Raw genomic sequence first — 15,013 nt, 5'->3', positions numbered from 1 at the left:
AGACAGTCTCTTCAATAAGTGGTGCTGGGAAATTGGATAGCTACATGTAAAAGAATGAAATTAGAACACTCCCTAACAGCATACATAAAAATAAACTCCAAATGGATTAAAGACTTAAATGTAAGACCAGACACTATAAAACTTTTAGAGGAAAACATAGGAAAAACACTCTTTGACATAAACCACAGCAAGATAATTTTTGACCCACCTCCTAGAGTAACAGAAATAAAAACAAAAATAAACATATGGGACTTTATTAAACTTAAAAGCTTTTGCACAGCAAAGGAAACCATAAACAAGACAAAAGACAACCCTCAGAATGGGAGAAAGTATTTGCAAATGAAACAACAAAGGATTAATCTCCAAAATATACAAACAGCTCATGGAGCTCAATATCAAATAAACAGACAATGTAGTTTAAAAATGGGTGGAAGACCTAAATAGACATTTCACCAAGGAAAACATACAGATGGCCAAGAGGCACATGAAAAGATGCTCAGCATCACTAATTATTAGAGATGGAAATCAAAACTGCAATGAGGTATCACCTCATGCCGGTCAGAATGGCCATTATCAAAAAAGCTAGAAACAATAAATGCTGGAAAGGGTGCAGTGAAAAGGGAACCTTCCAACAGTGTACTGTTGGTGGGAATGTAAATTGATATAACCACTATGGAAAACAGTATGGAGGTTCCTTAAAAAACTAAAAATAGAACTACTGTATGACCCAGCAATCCCACTACTGGGCATATACCTAGAGAAAACCATAATTCAAAAAGACACATGCACCACAATGTTCATTGCAGCACTATTTACAATAGCCAGGACATGGAACCAACCTAAATGTCAATCGACAGATGAATGGATAAAGAAGATGTGTCACATATGTACAATGGAATATTACTCAGCCATAAAAAGAAACAAAATTGAGTCATTTGTACTGAGGTGGATGGACCTAGGGTCTGTCATACAGAGTGAAGTAAGTCAGAAAGAGAAAAACAAATACCGTATGCTAACGCATATATATGGAATCTAAAAAAAAAAAAATGGTACTGATGAACCCACTTGTAGGGCAGGAATAAAGAGGTAGACATAGAGAATGGACTTGATGACATGGGGTGGGAGGGCGAAGCTGGGGTGAAGTGAGAGTAGCATCGACGTATATACACTACCAGATGTAAAATAGTTGGCTGGTGGGAAGCAGCCGCATAGCACAGGGAGATCAGCTCGGTGCTTTGCGATGACCTAGAGGGGTGGGATAGGGAGGGTGGGAGGGAGGCTCAAGAGGGAGGGGATATGGGGACATGTGTACGCACATGGCTGATTTGCTTTGTTGTGTAAGAGAAACTAACACGGTATGTTGAAGCAATTACACTCCAATAAAGATGTATTTAAAAAAATAAAAAGTATCAATAGAACCCCCCCCTCAAAAAATACCACCTTCTCAGTGAGACCTTCTCTGGCCATGCTATTTCAACCTGCGTCCCTGTGCACGTAGACCCACACCCATCCCACGTCCTCACAGTCCCCACTTCCTACTGTGCTTCATATTCCTCCATAGCATTTATCTCTAACACCTTGTATATTTTCTTTATTTAACCTTTTTTTGCTCTCCTGCTCTCTTCCCTATAAAGGTAACCTTCATGAGGGCAGGCAATTTTGTGTGTTTCGTTCACTGCCATGTTCCTGGGTGAAAAGGACCTGGCACATCATCCATGCTCGATATATGCTGTTGAGCAAGTGGATTCCTGCAGAGTCCCCTCTCCGGCAGTTGTCCTTGAGTTAGCTGATAAACTCTCTCACCTCAGGACATGGAAGGAAGCCCGATGTACCTAATGGAAACTCTGAGAGACCCAAGGCAGTGACTCGAGACAGACTTTCAGTTCCCCATGAAAAGCACGGGTGATCTTACTTCTGTAAGTTCCCAAACTTCATCTGATTGGTCAGCAGAATCACCCCGGAGCTTTAAAAACAATAATAACAACAGCAACAGCCCCTCCAGACCTCACCCCAGGGATTTTGATACAACATGTCTACAATGGGGTGGAGCCTCCCTCTTTACAATGCTTCCTACTCCTCCTGATGTGCACCCACCTTTGGAAAATTGTCACTTTTAATAATAGAGGCAGTTGCCTAAGCTGCTAATACTCTGGCTTGGTTTGGGATGAAGTCAAAATGAGATACTTGTGGGATGAGCACCTCTCTGGGGATTCCAGCAAAAATGAGGACATTTCCTGCCCCACCCCCGCCCCACCCCCGGCCCTGGGGAGATGAGGACAGACGTCTGACCCCGGGAAACGGAGGGCTTCTCAAGCTCTCCCTGCCCACGGAGCCCACAGGAATGTGCCCAGGCCCCTGGGACGGAGCTCCTGTGCCAGCACGAGGGGCCCAACACCTCCCGTGTCTTCATGAAGAGTTCTCTGCAGGTCTTGCCGTGGGGGTGGGAAGGTGGGTGAGGGGGTGGTCAGAGCACCAGAGCCGTCCTGCTTGGCAATTCCCTCTCCCGATGGTGACTGATGTGACCTCATTCTGCCACACGGCAGTGAGGATCAGGGTACAGTCTTGTCCCCCGGCCGCAGACAGTGGCCTCTCACTAGCTCTGGCCTGTGTCGTGTCGCAGAGGTGGGGGTCTGTGACATTCATCCTGCTTCAACTTCCTGCTCACAGGCACAGCTTTGATCATATCTTTTCATCTTCTGGTCAAAGGCTCCCCAGGGGCGGCAGGGGTGGGGATGGGGAGAGGAAGTGGGAGGGGGCAGACTCTGTTCCCCCCAGTGTGGGGAATCTGAGGAAAGGATATGAGACATGTCGAGGCAGGAAGCAACTTGGCCTTGGGAGTGAGAACACTCGTGGCAGCCAGGCAGCAGATCTCTTGGAAGGAATGTGGAATCATCATCATCCTTCCAGGAGGCGGAATTTCAAGACCGGCCCTGCTGGGTTTCAGGGATACTTTGGGTGGGAGGATGCCCTGTGGTCTTAGCCAGGCACTTTCCTGGGCACCAGGGCTGAGCAAGACAGATACGGCTTCATCTCTTGGCTCAAACACTATCTAGTGGGAGACATTAAACAAATGACGAATTATTTCAACTGTATTGCTCTGAAGGATAAGGGCAGGTTACTATTAATCTCTTGTAGAGGCTAATGTCTTCTGGGTAACTGGCAAAAGTTAGGGCCATGTCTCACGGTGGAGGCTGAATTTCTCCAACCAAGCTGTTCCCAGGTACTCTTACATTCTTTCATTCAACAAACTTTTATTGAGTGTATATGGTGAACCAGGCACTGTCCTGGTGTTGCCCAGTGAGACAGACAAGCGCAGTGTGCTCACAAAGCTTACCTCCAGTAGGGAGAGATCGTAAACAAGTAAATACATAGATAAGAAAACGTCAGGTGGAGCTAAGTACAATATTGAATATAAAACAAAATGACTTTTAAGCCGGAACCTAAATGACAAGAACCGGCCAGACATAGGGATACCTGGGAAAAGAGCGTTCCCAGTGAGGCCACAGCTAGTGCAAAGGCCCTGAGGTGGGAAAAACGGTTCAAATAAAGAAACTAGGTGGAACTGGGGCTTAGAGAGGCGGGAGAAGTAGAGAAGGACCAGATCACGATAAAGATGGGGTTTCATTCCAAATGTGAAGAGAAGCCATTAGAGTGCTTTAAACAGAGGGCTTGACTTCCATTAGCGACAGAATCCAATTTACACTGACTTACCCAGGCAAGTCTAACTGGTAAGACCCTCCATGGAATCATTCTGAGATCAGGGTTCAGGATCCTGACCATCTCCCTCAAACAGTCCTCTCTTCTCAAGGTACAGTACCTGAGTTACTCAGGCCAACTCGTACTTCTTCTCCAGATGAGGATATTCAGGGATGAACAGGGGACTACCAGCAGGAAGCGGAAGCACCATTTGTTAGAGGACCTGCTATGCACCAGGCACAGTACTAGCAGCTTTATTTCTTAATACATTTAACCCTTGAAGCAACCATCTTCTGAGATGTGTGCTTCAGTTCTCATTTCATAGATGGGGAAACCAAGACTCAGTGAGATGTAGTAACTAGTCCAAGCTGCACAGCCAGTGAGTGAATTTGAACCCACTCTGGTCCTTTTTAAAGGCCCTTTCCACCACAGTATGCCTCTTCTAGATCCATTTTTAAGACTTCCATTTTAGTGACTTGAAATTTCTTGGTTTGAAAATATAGTCTATCTTATTTTTTCTCCAGGCTTATCCCGAGCTAAGTCTTCAGCTCATTACTCTACATCACCCCCTAAAGTATATAATTTTGTGTGCTTCTGAGTAGGTTAAACAAGATGCAAGGAGAGAGCATCCAGCAGAAACCACACAACAGTAGGTGAGAAGCTTCTGAAACATGCTCCAGCCATTTCGGGAAAGAATCCTCCACCCTTCTTCTGGCCCCTGATCCTCTCTGGAGGGAATGCATTTCCAGGATGGCTCTGTTAGTCCAAATCAATGAATGATCCTTTAGAGGGGTTTCGCAGAGGAAATCATTCCCACTCCCATTTCCAGTCTGCCTGGGACTGTGGGAAGGCAAGGAATTCCAGACTCAAGTCAAAAGCGTGAAAACCAAACCAACAGTGCCTTTCACACGAGAACCCTATCTCGCATGGTAGGGCCGAAGCCGCCTTCCCCAGAGCTGGAAACACGGCATCAGGCTTATCAGTGTGGAGACCTAATCCCCAGGGTGGAAGTGTCCATTGGGCTTCCTGGCTGGGGCTGGACTGTCTGATAAAAACCATCTGAGCCTGAAAAACCAAATGTTTGTCTTTGCTCCATTTATCCTGGAGCCCTGGGATTTCTTCTGGAGTGGCTAGTGCCCCAGGCTCTTCCTCTGTTTATTTTCTTTGGTTGTTTTCCCATAGCTGGTGGATGCAGGAAGCAGTTAGCCCATGCCTGGTTGGCTGGAAAAACGTAGAACACAGCCAATTAGAGCCAGCCTGTGGAATGTTGGGCTTTGAGAAGTGCAAAAAGAAAGAAAAAGAAAAAAAGAAAAAACAGTTTCCTCATTGGCCCATCTCTGGTGCTTAATGTTCCACCTTTGGGTTTTCATTCCTTTGAGTTAAATATTGACCCTTGCTCATTTAAAATGCAAATACCATTTTCAAGCGGGGAATACATTTAATCATTAAACTGAAAGATTTTGCCTGCTTGCTGAAAAGTCAAAAGTCTCCCAGATAAGGACCAAGATAAACCTTCTATTTCAACCAGCCAGAACCAACTCCCCAACAGGTCTTATGCCCACCACTGGACCTTTTACAGCCTTCTCTCAACCTCAAAAGCCCTTCTTTTTGCAGGCACTTAACCCAATCCTGCCCATTATTCAAAGCCCAGCTCAAGTGCTAACCCCTTCCTTGTGGCCTACTATGAATTACACATCATTCTTCCCACTTGTCTGTCTTATCTGGATTAGGGATCTGAATGTATGCAAAGTCCTGCTCTGCTGCTAATAGCTAAGTGGTCTTGGACAAGTCACAATCCACGTGAGCCCTGGTTTCCATACCTATAAATGGGAACCGAGATTCCACTTTCAGGAGTGTTCCGGTGGTTAACTGAGATAATCCATGAGAAACAAGCAAAGTGTATATTGTGTCTCCCCATTAGAAAGCACAGTGCACAATGGTGGGGAACTTTGTCTATTCTGTTTTCTCCATTCCTGCAGCCCTAGAACAATGTCTGGCCCATGGCAGGTACTCAATAAATATTTTAAAACCAATGAATAAATAACAGCCAACATTTATTGACTGCTTACTAGGTTCAAGAACTCTTCTAAACTTTTTATATGTTTTATTTCATGTAATATAAAGAACTAATAGAATAAAAACTGCAAGATATTTTTAGATTGCAAGTGCTGCAAGGACAAACGGTGTGCTTATATTCATACTGGGCACTCAGTATCAGCTGGAAGATTGATTGAACGAAAGAATGCTTGAATCAGAATTAATTGCCAGACTGCCTTCCATTATAATATGATGGACAAAGCAGCTGGCAGCATCAGACCCCTAGACGATGGGTTTTGTCTGGGGGAGGGGAGTGAGGATAAGAGTTTCCTGTTTCACAAATCTATCCATGGCTGACCCTTTAGGCTTTGGCCTTGACTTCCCACAGACCCCAGTCCATGCCTGGATATGTGCTTTGGTGCTGGTGTCAGGATGCGGCATAGCAAACATCAGGTCTCCTGGGGAAAACTAGTTCTAAAAAAAGTCTGGGAATGGGATGGGATAGAGAGACTGGGTCCCAAACTCCAAAGGCTGGTCCAGGAAACTGGATCTTGCTCTCTCTCTGGAATCAAGAATGAAAATGCCAACTGCCAGGCCACACAAGCAACTCTTTTGTATTCCACAGAGAGAAACATGATGAAAATGTATGGAATTTTCTCCTCACAGAATGTAAGGGGAAGGGGTGTGTCATTGGTCAGAGAAGGTCAGAATTCACTATGGGCTGACGGATTTTTGTATCTGTTGGGAAATGCCCAAGGGATGTGTTTGGGTGGGGATGGGTTGTTCCTTTAGTTGTGTAATTAGATTTCTGGATGGAGAGCATAGGTTCAGGAATCCAAAGCAAAAGAAAGAGCAAGACTGACTCAACCGGGAGAGTTTTGATTGTGCCGAAAGAGGGCTTGGCAGCCCTACTGTAGAACAGACTGTCCCAGCTGCTTTCCAGCCTGGGCGGGGCATTGCTGCTCCACGGTCCCCACTGAGCTTTCTTTGCGAAAGGATGGTGGGGCTTCTATGTCTCCCAGACCTGTCTGAACTAGTGGCTTCTCTCTTGGTTTGTTCCTGAGGATTCTGGAGAGACTGGAATGCAGAGCAAGGGTCTAGGACTTTTCCAAGAAACTTGGTTCTCTTCCCCACCCTCCTGTCACATCATTGGCAGATTCAAGGCTTCAGGTTCATGGTCACTGAGCACAGGTCTGTGGCCAGCAAGTATCACTTGGGACACCAGGTGATAAAAAGAAATGTGTTCTGGGCTTCCCCGGTGGCACAGTGGTTGAGAGTCTGCCTGCCGATGCAGGGGACATGGGTTCGTGCCCCGGTCCAGGAAGATCCCACATGCCGTGGAGCGGCTGGGCCCGTGAGCCATGGCCGCTGAGCCTGTGCGTCGGAGCCTGTGCCCCGCAACGGGAGAGGCCACAACAGTGAGAGGCCCGCGTACTGCAAAAAAAAAAAAAAAAAAAAAAAAGAAATGTGTTCTGATAAAGGGTTGAATAAATGAATGAAACCTGGGACAGAAGTGGGTCTCACATATTTGACCCCTGGTCATCTCAGTCATCTCATGGTTAGGAACAGAGATCCCTGAAATGGGCCGCTTCCAGGCAAATTCCAGAGGCTAGAACTTTCTATTAGAATAAGCAGGGCTCACCCGGTACCAGTCTTGAAAGAAAGACCTTCCTTTTCTAGACCCTGAGCTCCAACTTTCCCCAAATACGGACAGTGGGATAATTCACTGAGTTACTAACTAGTTTCATGTTCCCTATATATGCCTTTGCCCAATCCCCGCCCTATTTCTAGCAGAGAACCAGACCCTTTATGAGAGGACTTTTCAGGGCAGAAAATAGTAGGTTTTGAAGTCAATGGCTTTAAACCACTGAAGAGATTTCCCTAGATGTCCAGAGGAGGGGAGAGAAAATAGGGGAGATAGCTTCAGAATAGAAAGAAGAGGTTCAGCTGCCCCCCTTCCACACTAGAAAGAAGCTAGAGAGCTGTGAAGCCCACCCCCTCCTCCCTCCCAGACAGCACCCTAAGGGCAAAGCCTCAGAAGAAAATAGGGCCAGGATCATAGGTGGGTTGGGCCCAGCACGGGGCCTTCCAGACTCAGCCAGGAGTCCCATGCCCCAGGTGGGCCTGGAGCAGGTTGCCATCCACCTCACTGGACCGCGAAGGCCCCAATAGGGAAGATGTCTGCAGTGACCCTGATGAACTGATGTTCACGTTCAGAGCCCACGAGAGCCTCTCAGGTTCTGCTAGTCAGTAATGAATGAGACTAACTTTCCATCATCCCTGCAGGATGGTAATTTGGGGTTGAATTTTCATGTGATTTAAATAAATTGTGATATTTCTGGCACACTTCTGTTGTGGCCTGAAATTCACACTTGTTACATAAGGAAACAGCTCCTTGATTTTGTTTTTGTTGGTTTTTTTTTGCCTCTACCTCGGCTGTCATGATGCTAAGGACCCCACAGATTCACTGTCGGTTGAATCAGGGAACTGAGCAACTGGCTGGGCGGGGGTGGGGAGGTAGAGCTCTAGGCTCTAGAAAACCATCTGGAGTGAGCCCTGGGGGTCTGCTTCACCCAGTCCCCCTTCTGCCTGTGCTGTGGACTGAAGTTCTCAGCACCCTGAACAGGACAGATGTGGGGTCCCTGCTGGCTTGGAATTGCTGTGCCTCTGGGAGCAGCCAGGCTGGGTGCTCCCATCTCCAGGATGACCCGTCAGGTGGGAACTTGGTTGAATAGATGAGGGTCTCACTCCATCTCCACTACCACAGCCCCAGTAAATCCACAGCTATCGGTTTTTCAATTCTTTTCTTGTAACCAACACGTCATTTCAGCATCAGGAACCAACTGGAAGAGGAGTGACCTGGGGCTCTTTTTCCTGGTTCTCTGAATGTGGGATCTGACAACGTCAGGAGCAGCCATGTCGGAGAGAAATTAGAGGCCCTGCAGTCAGCCTTCTCTCTGGGAGGAACACAGAGGGACTGGCCGTGCTTCAAGGGCCCTCAACTGAGTCATTTTCAGGCTCCAGAAAGCCGGGTCTGCCCTTGAGAGTCACACTTAGCAAACAGGCCCTAGAGACGTCCTGTTCATGCAGCGGCCGTTCAGGCTGCTGCCCCTGTCAATTTTATCCCTCTAAATGGCTCCCCAGCTGCCAGGGCCTCCCCATGGGATGGGGCCTCAGGCAGTTGCCCGGATTTGCCTGGATTCTTTTTTTTTTTTTTTTTTTTTGTGGTACGCGGGCCTCTCACTGTTGTGGCCTCCCCCGTTGCGGAGCACAGGCTCCGGACGCGCAGGCTCAGCGGCCATGGCTCACGGGCCCAGCCGCTCCGCGGCATATGGGATCTTCCCGGACCGGGGCACGAACCCGTATCCCCTGCATCGGCAGGCGGACTCTCAACCACTTGCGCCACCAGGGAGGCCCTGCCTGGATTCTTGAAAGAGCTTTGCTGAAATCTTGTACAGAACTTCTCCCGCATTACTTTTTCCTTTCAAAGCAACTTGTGAAGTAGAGAGGAAAGTAAAAGTTAATTAAGCCACTTAATCCAGAACCGAAAAGAGGTTTCAAATTTCACCTGCAGGAAATTGTGCAGGGGTAGAGAGGAAAGGACTACACAGTATAATCTGCTTCCCTGAAACTATGCCTCCCGTCTTGGTTATCCCACAGCAGGTTAGCACCTATGCCCTTCACCTTGAATATTTATGTGTTTATCTATGTGTCTATTTAGGTAAATTCACTTATTAACAGTTGTTGTATGTCACTGTGTGTCAGGTGCTAGGCTGGGCACTTTACATGGATAATCTCACTTAATTCTCCCCAAACCCTATGAGATGGGTACTATTATGATGCCCATTTTAGAGATGGGAAAAACTGATGCTCGGAATATATTTTGTCATGAGCTGTGTTGGAGCAGAACTAGAATCTTGAGTTTAACCCTGAAGGTTCTCTATTTCTCTCTCTCTTCAGAGACATATATGTACATGAAAAATTTTCATATGCAGACATCTTACCAGGTGATAATACTTGGTACCAGGTGGTACCTGATACTTGGGGGCTGGGACTGTATTGGTTATTTCTTTAAAAATCTCAGAATGCTATAGATAACATTCTACAGATTTTTGAAAAACAACCAAGGTCCAAGGAGTTGAGTGATTTGCATGGGGTCACACAGTAAGTAATGAAAAAGTACTAGGTCTAGAATATCTGCCCTGAGAATCCAACTTTCAAAGGGATATGGGTTTGGGAGCTAGTAGCATTAGCTCTGGCTATCAGATGAATGAATTAATGAAAGAACAAAAATGAATGTACATCTGAAGGGTGAGTAACTCATGAATTAGCTAGTTTAACACCATCTCTGTCAGATCTGGTACAAAAGATGTCCAATGAGCTTCTAAATGGTATAAGTTTAACTTCCTAGTTCCCTCTATCCCAAGTCAATTGCCAGAAGGATCCTACTGACCTTTTGCTATTAACTTCTCCTCTCTTGACCCCTTTTCTCTTGTTAAGGGAATTCTAGGGTGGTATTTACCACCTCTTCAAAAGAATCAAAGGAAAACAAAACACACAATAATTTCAAAAGGGCAAAGTCTTTTAAAAAAATTCCCCCCCCCCACCCTGTCTTTCCCCACCAGCACACACCCTCCAAGCACTACGTGGAGAAGGTATTCTATGACTCAGATTGTTTTTTTTCCCAGGGGCTTTCCAGGAGCAAGCCTGAGGAGGAGTGAGTATAAAAATACAGGACGAGATAAAGCTGGGGGGAGGTGAGAATTTTCTTTTTTTAATTTAATTTAATATATATATATATATATATATTTTGCGGTACACGGGCCTCTCACTGTTGTGGCCTCTCCCGTTGCGGAGCACAGGCTCCGGACACGCAGGCTCAGCGGCCATGGCTCACGGGCCCAGCCGCTCCGCGGCATGTGGGATCTTCCCGGACCGGGGCACGAACCCGTGTCCCCTGCATCGGCAGGCGGACTCTCAACCACTGCGCCACCAGGGAAGCCCTAATTTAATTTTTTAAACTAATTTTTACTGGAGAAGAGCTGCTTTGAGAATTTTCTTCCATCATGACGTGAATGGGTTGCCCATTGCCCTCCTGTGTGAGGAGGGAAGTCTACAGGTCAAAGTCGAGTGCCCCCTCCCCATCCATCCCCATGCCAGCTGTGCACAGGCCTTAACCTTGCTACTCACATCTGCCTCATTCCAGAGCCCTGGGATGCAGAAGGACTCCAGAAGGTCACTGCCACACAGCAGCAAGATCCGCAGCTCTGAGGAGGGGGAACAAAGTTTGAAAAGGGAGTGAGTGGAGGCCTGGGAAACATTCAAGTCTCAGCCTTCTTCCCCCGCTGAACACAGAAGTGTCCCATCCTTGGGGCTCCAGAGCCCAGTTCTTCCAGGCACCTCTGCTCACACCTCCCCCAGGCTCATTTACAGACCACCCTCATTCCCTGCAGGAGGAATGCAGCAGAGCGGGAGACTAACTGTCCTGGTTTGCTGGTACTGAGGGGTTTCCAGGATGGGTTTCCATGCTAAGCCAGGATGGCTGGTCACCCAAACAGAGACTGAGCCAGCTACACGCCTAGTGTGAGGTTTAAGGGTCTCTCCTTTGCTCCGTATCACACCGAAGTGCCCGTGGAGTTTGGTTCCTCCGCTGCTGTGCGTTATCTGGGGTTTGTCTCGTCACAAGCACCCGATGGGATGGGGGGCAGGGGACACCGAGTACACCCTCAATTCATCAGCTAGCTCAGCTCATCAGATGTCCTCTCTTTACATGGCCAGTGTCCTCAGCAAAGGGCTTGAGAAGTGAGGCTGCCCCCCACTTTCCTGACTCCCACCCGTACTTCTTGCTTGTCACTTGTTTTTCTTCCCTCATTAAGCTCACTCTGAATTACCCCAGTGAGGCCACTGTCATTTAAAACAGGCAGCAAACTGACCGGGGCCTGAACACTGAGCAACAGGGGGAAAAAGAATCCTGGGATTCTCAGAACCACGTGGGGAGAGACTTCCACCTGGGCTGGGATTCAGGTGGTGCATCTGGTTCCTCGGCATCCCAGGCCCTTCCATCAAGAGGCTGTGGCTGTGGGTATCTTGCCTGAAACAGTGAGACAGCCCCGCTCTGAGCCTTCCAGAGAACGCTGCCACCCTGGACCCTGAGGCCGAGAGATGGGCGGCCGCTCTGCCCGCCTCAGACCCTGTAGCTAGCTCAGGGACCTGACGAGGACTTTCAGGTGGTGAGCTCGCCCTGGCTGCAGGCTGAGTGGAAGGCTGCTGGGCTGGCGACAGACAGTGAGAGCATCTCACGGTCCCAGGTCAGTGCAGCTCATACTCAGGGAGCCCCATGGAGCCCTGGGGTCTTAACTCTTAAATATTCCTGCAGCCTTCCCTCTCCCCTCTCCTCCACATCACACTGTAGTCTCATGGTCTGTTTATGTCCAGGGACCTTAATTGATCTTTATATCTCCAGGGCCTGGCAGAGAGACCTGTGCACAGTAGGTGGCTCAGGATGTGTTGAATGAGTGAACAACAGACAGGCTGACCGCAGAGGCCATGTGGGCAGGCTGTCTAAGAGCCTTCTGGGCGCTCTGGGATGGCAGTCCGGGATGGCGATTGTGGCCTTGTCTCTTGCAGCATGGAGGCCCTGGTCAATGGTGCCTCCCTCTGTGTTAGGCCACCAGCCTTCGGATGGCTGAGAGGAGCCAGACTGGGCTCGTTCTGGGATCCTGTTGTTCCCTGTCTCCAGCTTGGAGCCACCCAGGATTCCAGGTCAGTTCTCTGTTGAAAGGCTGAAGCTCTGGAACCGTGGGCCTAAGAGTCCAGTTAGCTGGCGGTCTCCAGACGACATGCTGGTCCTCAGCTTCTTCTACATCAGTGATCCTCAACCGGGGGCGATTTTGTCTGCAGAATTTGGCAATGTCTGGAGACTTTTTTGGTTGTCAAGACTGGAGAGAGGGGTGTGCCGCTGGCACCTAGTGCTTAGAGGGCAGGAATGCCACTCAACAGTCTACACAGCACACAGCAGCCCCCGTGACACAGGATTATCTGGTCCCCAGTGTCAACAGGGCCGTGGTTGAGAAGCCCTGCTCTACAGCCATGGAAGTGAATCTCTTTTCTATTCCCAAGCCAGAGCCTCACTTTCTCACTTCAAAATAATGTAGGATTATTTTTAAAGCCAAAGCAGATCAAGTTAAAGCGTGGGGTTTGCACCTTTGCTTGCAGCGCTGGAACAGATGGATTTGTCACAGGCCAGAGGCCCTGGCAGGGCTTGGGATCCCACGTGTGGCCGCTGGAGGGCAGCAGTGATTTCTCAGGTTTATCATCTGAGACTAAGGTACGTGTTTTCAGCCCATAAGCCTTGGGTCTGGGGCAGGCCCCCGGAAGCAGTCAGCTGGTTAAGAAAGTGGAAATGGAGCCATAGGTGCTAACTGAGCTAGGAGAAATGGCTTTTTCCTTCTCGTGAAGCGTGCAAGGGGATTTCAAAAAGGGGACGTGTGAGCCAGAGGGCCTCACAGCACAGTGGTCTAGAGGCCAGGCAAGCTCCCTTCCTGGGACCTCCTCTGGGTCCAACTTTCTTCCCCAGTTCAGGATCCAGGGAGCCAGAATCAGCACTCTCCTGCCACACTCTCCTCCCGGGAATCCGGGTTATGCAAAGCCCCAGGCCCTGCAGCCCCTTCCACTCCCCACTGCACACTGAGGCAGCTGCCACCGGTACCACACGAGGCCACAAATCCATCCAGACAGCTGTGGCCACTCAGCTTTCCTTTCTCTGAAAGAGGAGTAAGATGGGGCTAAGACTAGCCCTGCGCCTCACAAGGCTGCAGTGAGATGGTAAAGGTGGAGCGCTAGGAGCTAGGAGCGTGGCCGTGTAAACAAACACCCATCGCATTGCCTCTCGGTAGGAGGGGGAACTCCCCAGGGCGGGACAGCCTGATACACAGGCCCTGGGTGCTGGGAAGGTAAAGAGGTCCCAGCTGAAGCTGGGCCACAATGCATTCCTCCTGGAACAAGGTGTCGGAGGAAAATACACATTGGAATAGAGCTGAAAGTCTGAAGACTGCTCTGAGCTCGGCTGGTCTGGTGGAGAAGACTTCCTCCCTGGGAAGGTAGCTCCTGGCCAGGTGTGGAACAGCAGGGAAGGGGGAGTGCAGGGCTTTTGGGTGTTTGGGGCTGTGGAACCTGGGGTTGCATGCTTCTTCCTGCTGGCTTTGGGAAGCATCCAGAAAGGCAGGCGCCCTTTCCTGTGGTCCTCACATAACCATGTGCTGGTAAATAAAGCCTATGAAAACTTGATAAAAGAATTGGGAAGTGAGGAGTTTTGAGTACTTAATACTTTTGAATACAATGTATTTAACTGTTACTTAATATATTTTAATTTTTAGTATAAACTGCATTTAACAGCTGGTTGGTAAGACCCCTGAAAATTTTACAAATGGCTCTAGCGAATAAATATGAGCCAGCTCAGGCGCACCACTGCCTGGCATCAGGGGACAGGCCCCAGAGAAGTTCCTTGAAATGGCATCACATCTGCTGGGCCTCCTGGGAGAATCCAGTGCCCAGGTGCAGCCCCAAACCTCCAGCTCTGGGAGGGGGTGCCTGGAGCATCTCTGTAGCTCGAGTTGAAGATTAAGCATGTCAGCTGGACACCAGGCTGCCCCTCATCCTAGAATTTCAAGCATTCCAACTGTCACTGACCCTCCTTGTCACCTGGTAGCTGCATCAGCTCCAGCTCCACTCTTGCTGTCTGCCCTTCACCCGGCTTCAGATACTTGTGTCTCTAACTTATTCTGGAACCTTGGAAAGATCTGTTTCCTGGTTTGTTTCCTAGGGTTGCCCAGGACTCAGCTCACTTCTATGGGGGGTTAGCTCCTTCCCATCCTGAGAGCTCCATGTAACCACCCTCCACCTGCTCTGGCCCGGGGCCTTCACTGCCCTCACACACAGTCGGGGCCTTAGTCTCTACTCAAGGCTGCGGGGGAGGTCACAGGTGTGGCTTTCTTCCCCGTCTCTCCTCATCCTCCAAATGCCGGAATCCTCTGCTGAGGAAGGTAGGGGAGCTCTTCTGCTGCAGGCACAGTGCTGTGGGCAAGAGAAGAGTCTCTCTGGCTGGCAATGAACTCAGCTTCCATGATTTTTGAATGAGGGAGAAGAGGCTCTGAAGGGAAAATTGCCAACTGATCCCATCCTACCTCCAGGGAAGCTGCCTGAATCTAGCATGGAGAGGTTAAAGGAGAGATAACTAAGCATATGATCTTAGCTTGGGAACAATCAATTATCCCTCTAAGAG

General features: G+C 48.8%; 1 protein-coding gene across 1 annotated transcript in view; it reads right to left on the bottom strand.

Moving 5' to 3' along the window:
- NMNAT2 (nicotinamide nucleotide adenylyltransferase 2) overlaps nucleotides 1–15,013 on the bottom strand; it is a 209,472-nt gene that overhangs the window by 13,542 nt on the left and 180,917 nt on the right. The window contains exon 11 of the mRNA XM_060091160.1: nucleotides 10,924–11,000. Within this exon, the coding sequence (XP_059947143.1) occupies nucleotides 10,924–11,000 (77 nt within the window). The remainder of the gene's footprint in view (nucleotides 1–10,923; nucleotides 11,001–15,013) is intronic.

The sequence above is a fragment of the Mesoplodon densirostris genome, chromosome 2 (assembly GCF_025265405.1).
Source record: "Mesoplodon densirostris isolate mMesDen1 chromosome 2, mMesDen1 primary haplotype, whole genome shotgun sequence".
NCBI classification, from domain to species: Eukaryota; Metazoa; Chordata; class Mammalia; order Artiodactyla; family Ziphiidae; genus Mesoplodon; species Mesoplodon densirostris.
The sequence above is the reverse complement of the archived record's forward strand: the minus strand, read 5'-3'. Positions and strand labels throughout refer to the sequence as shown.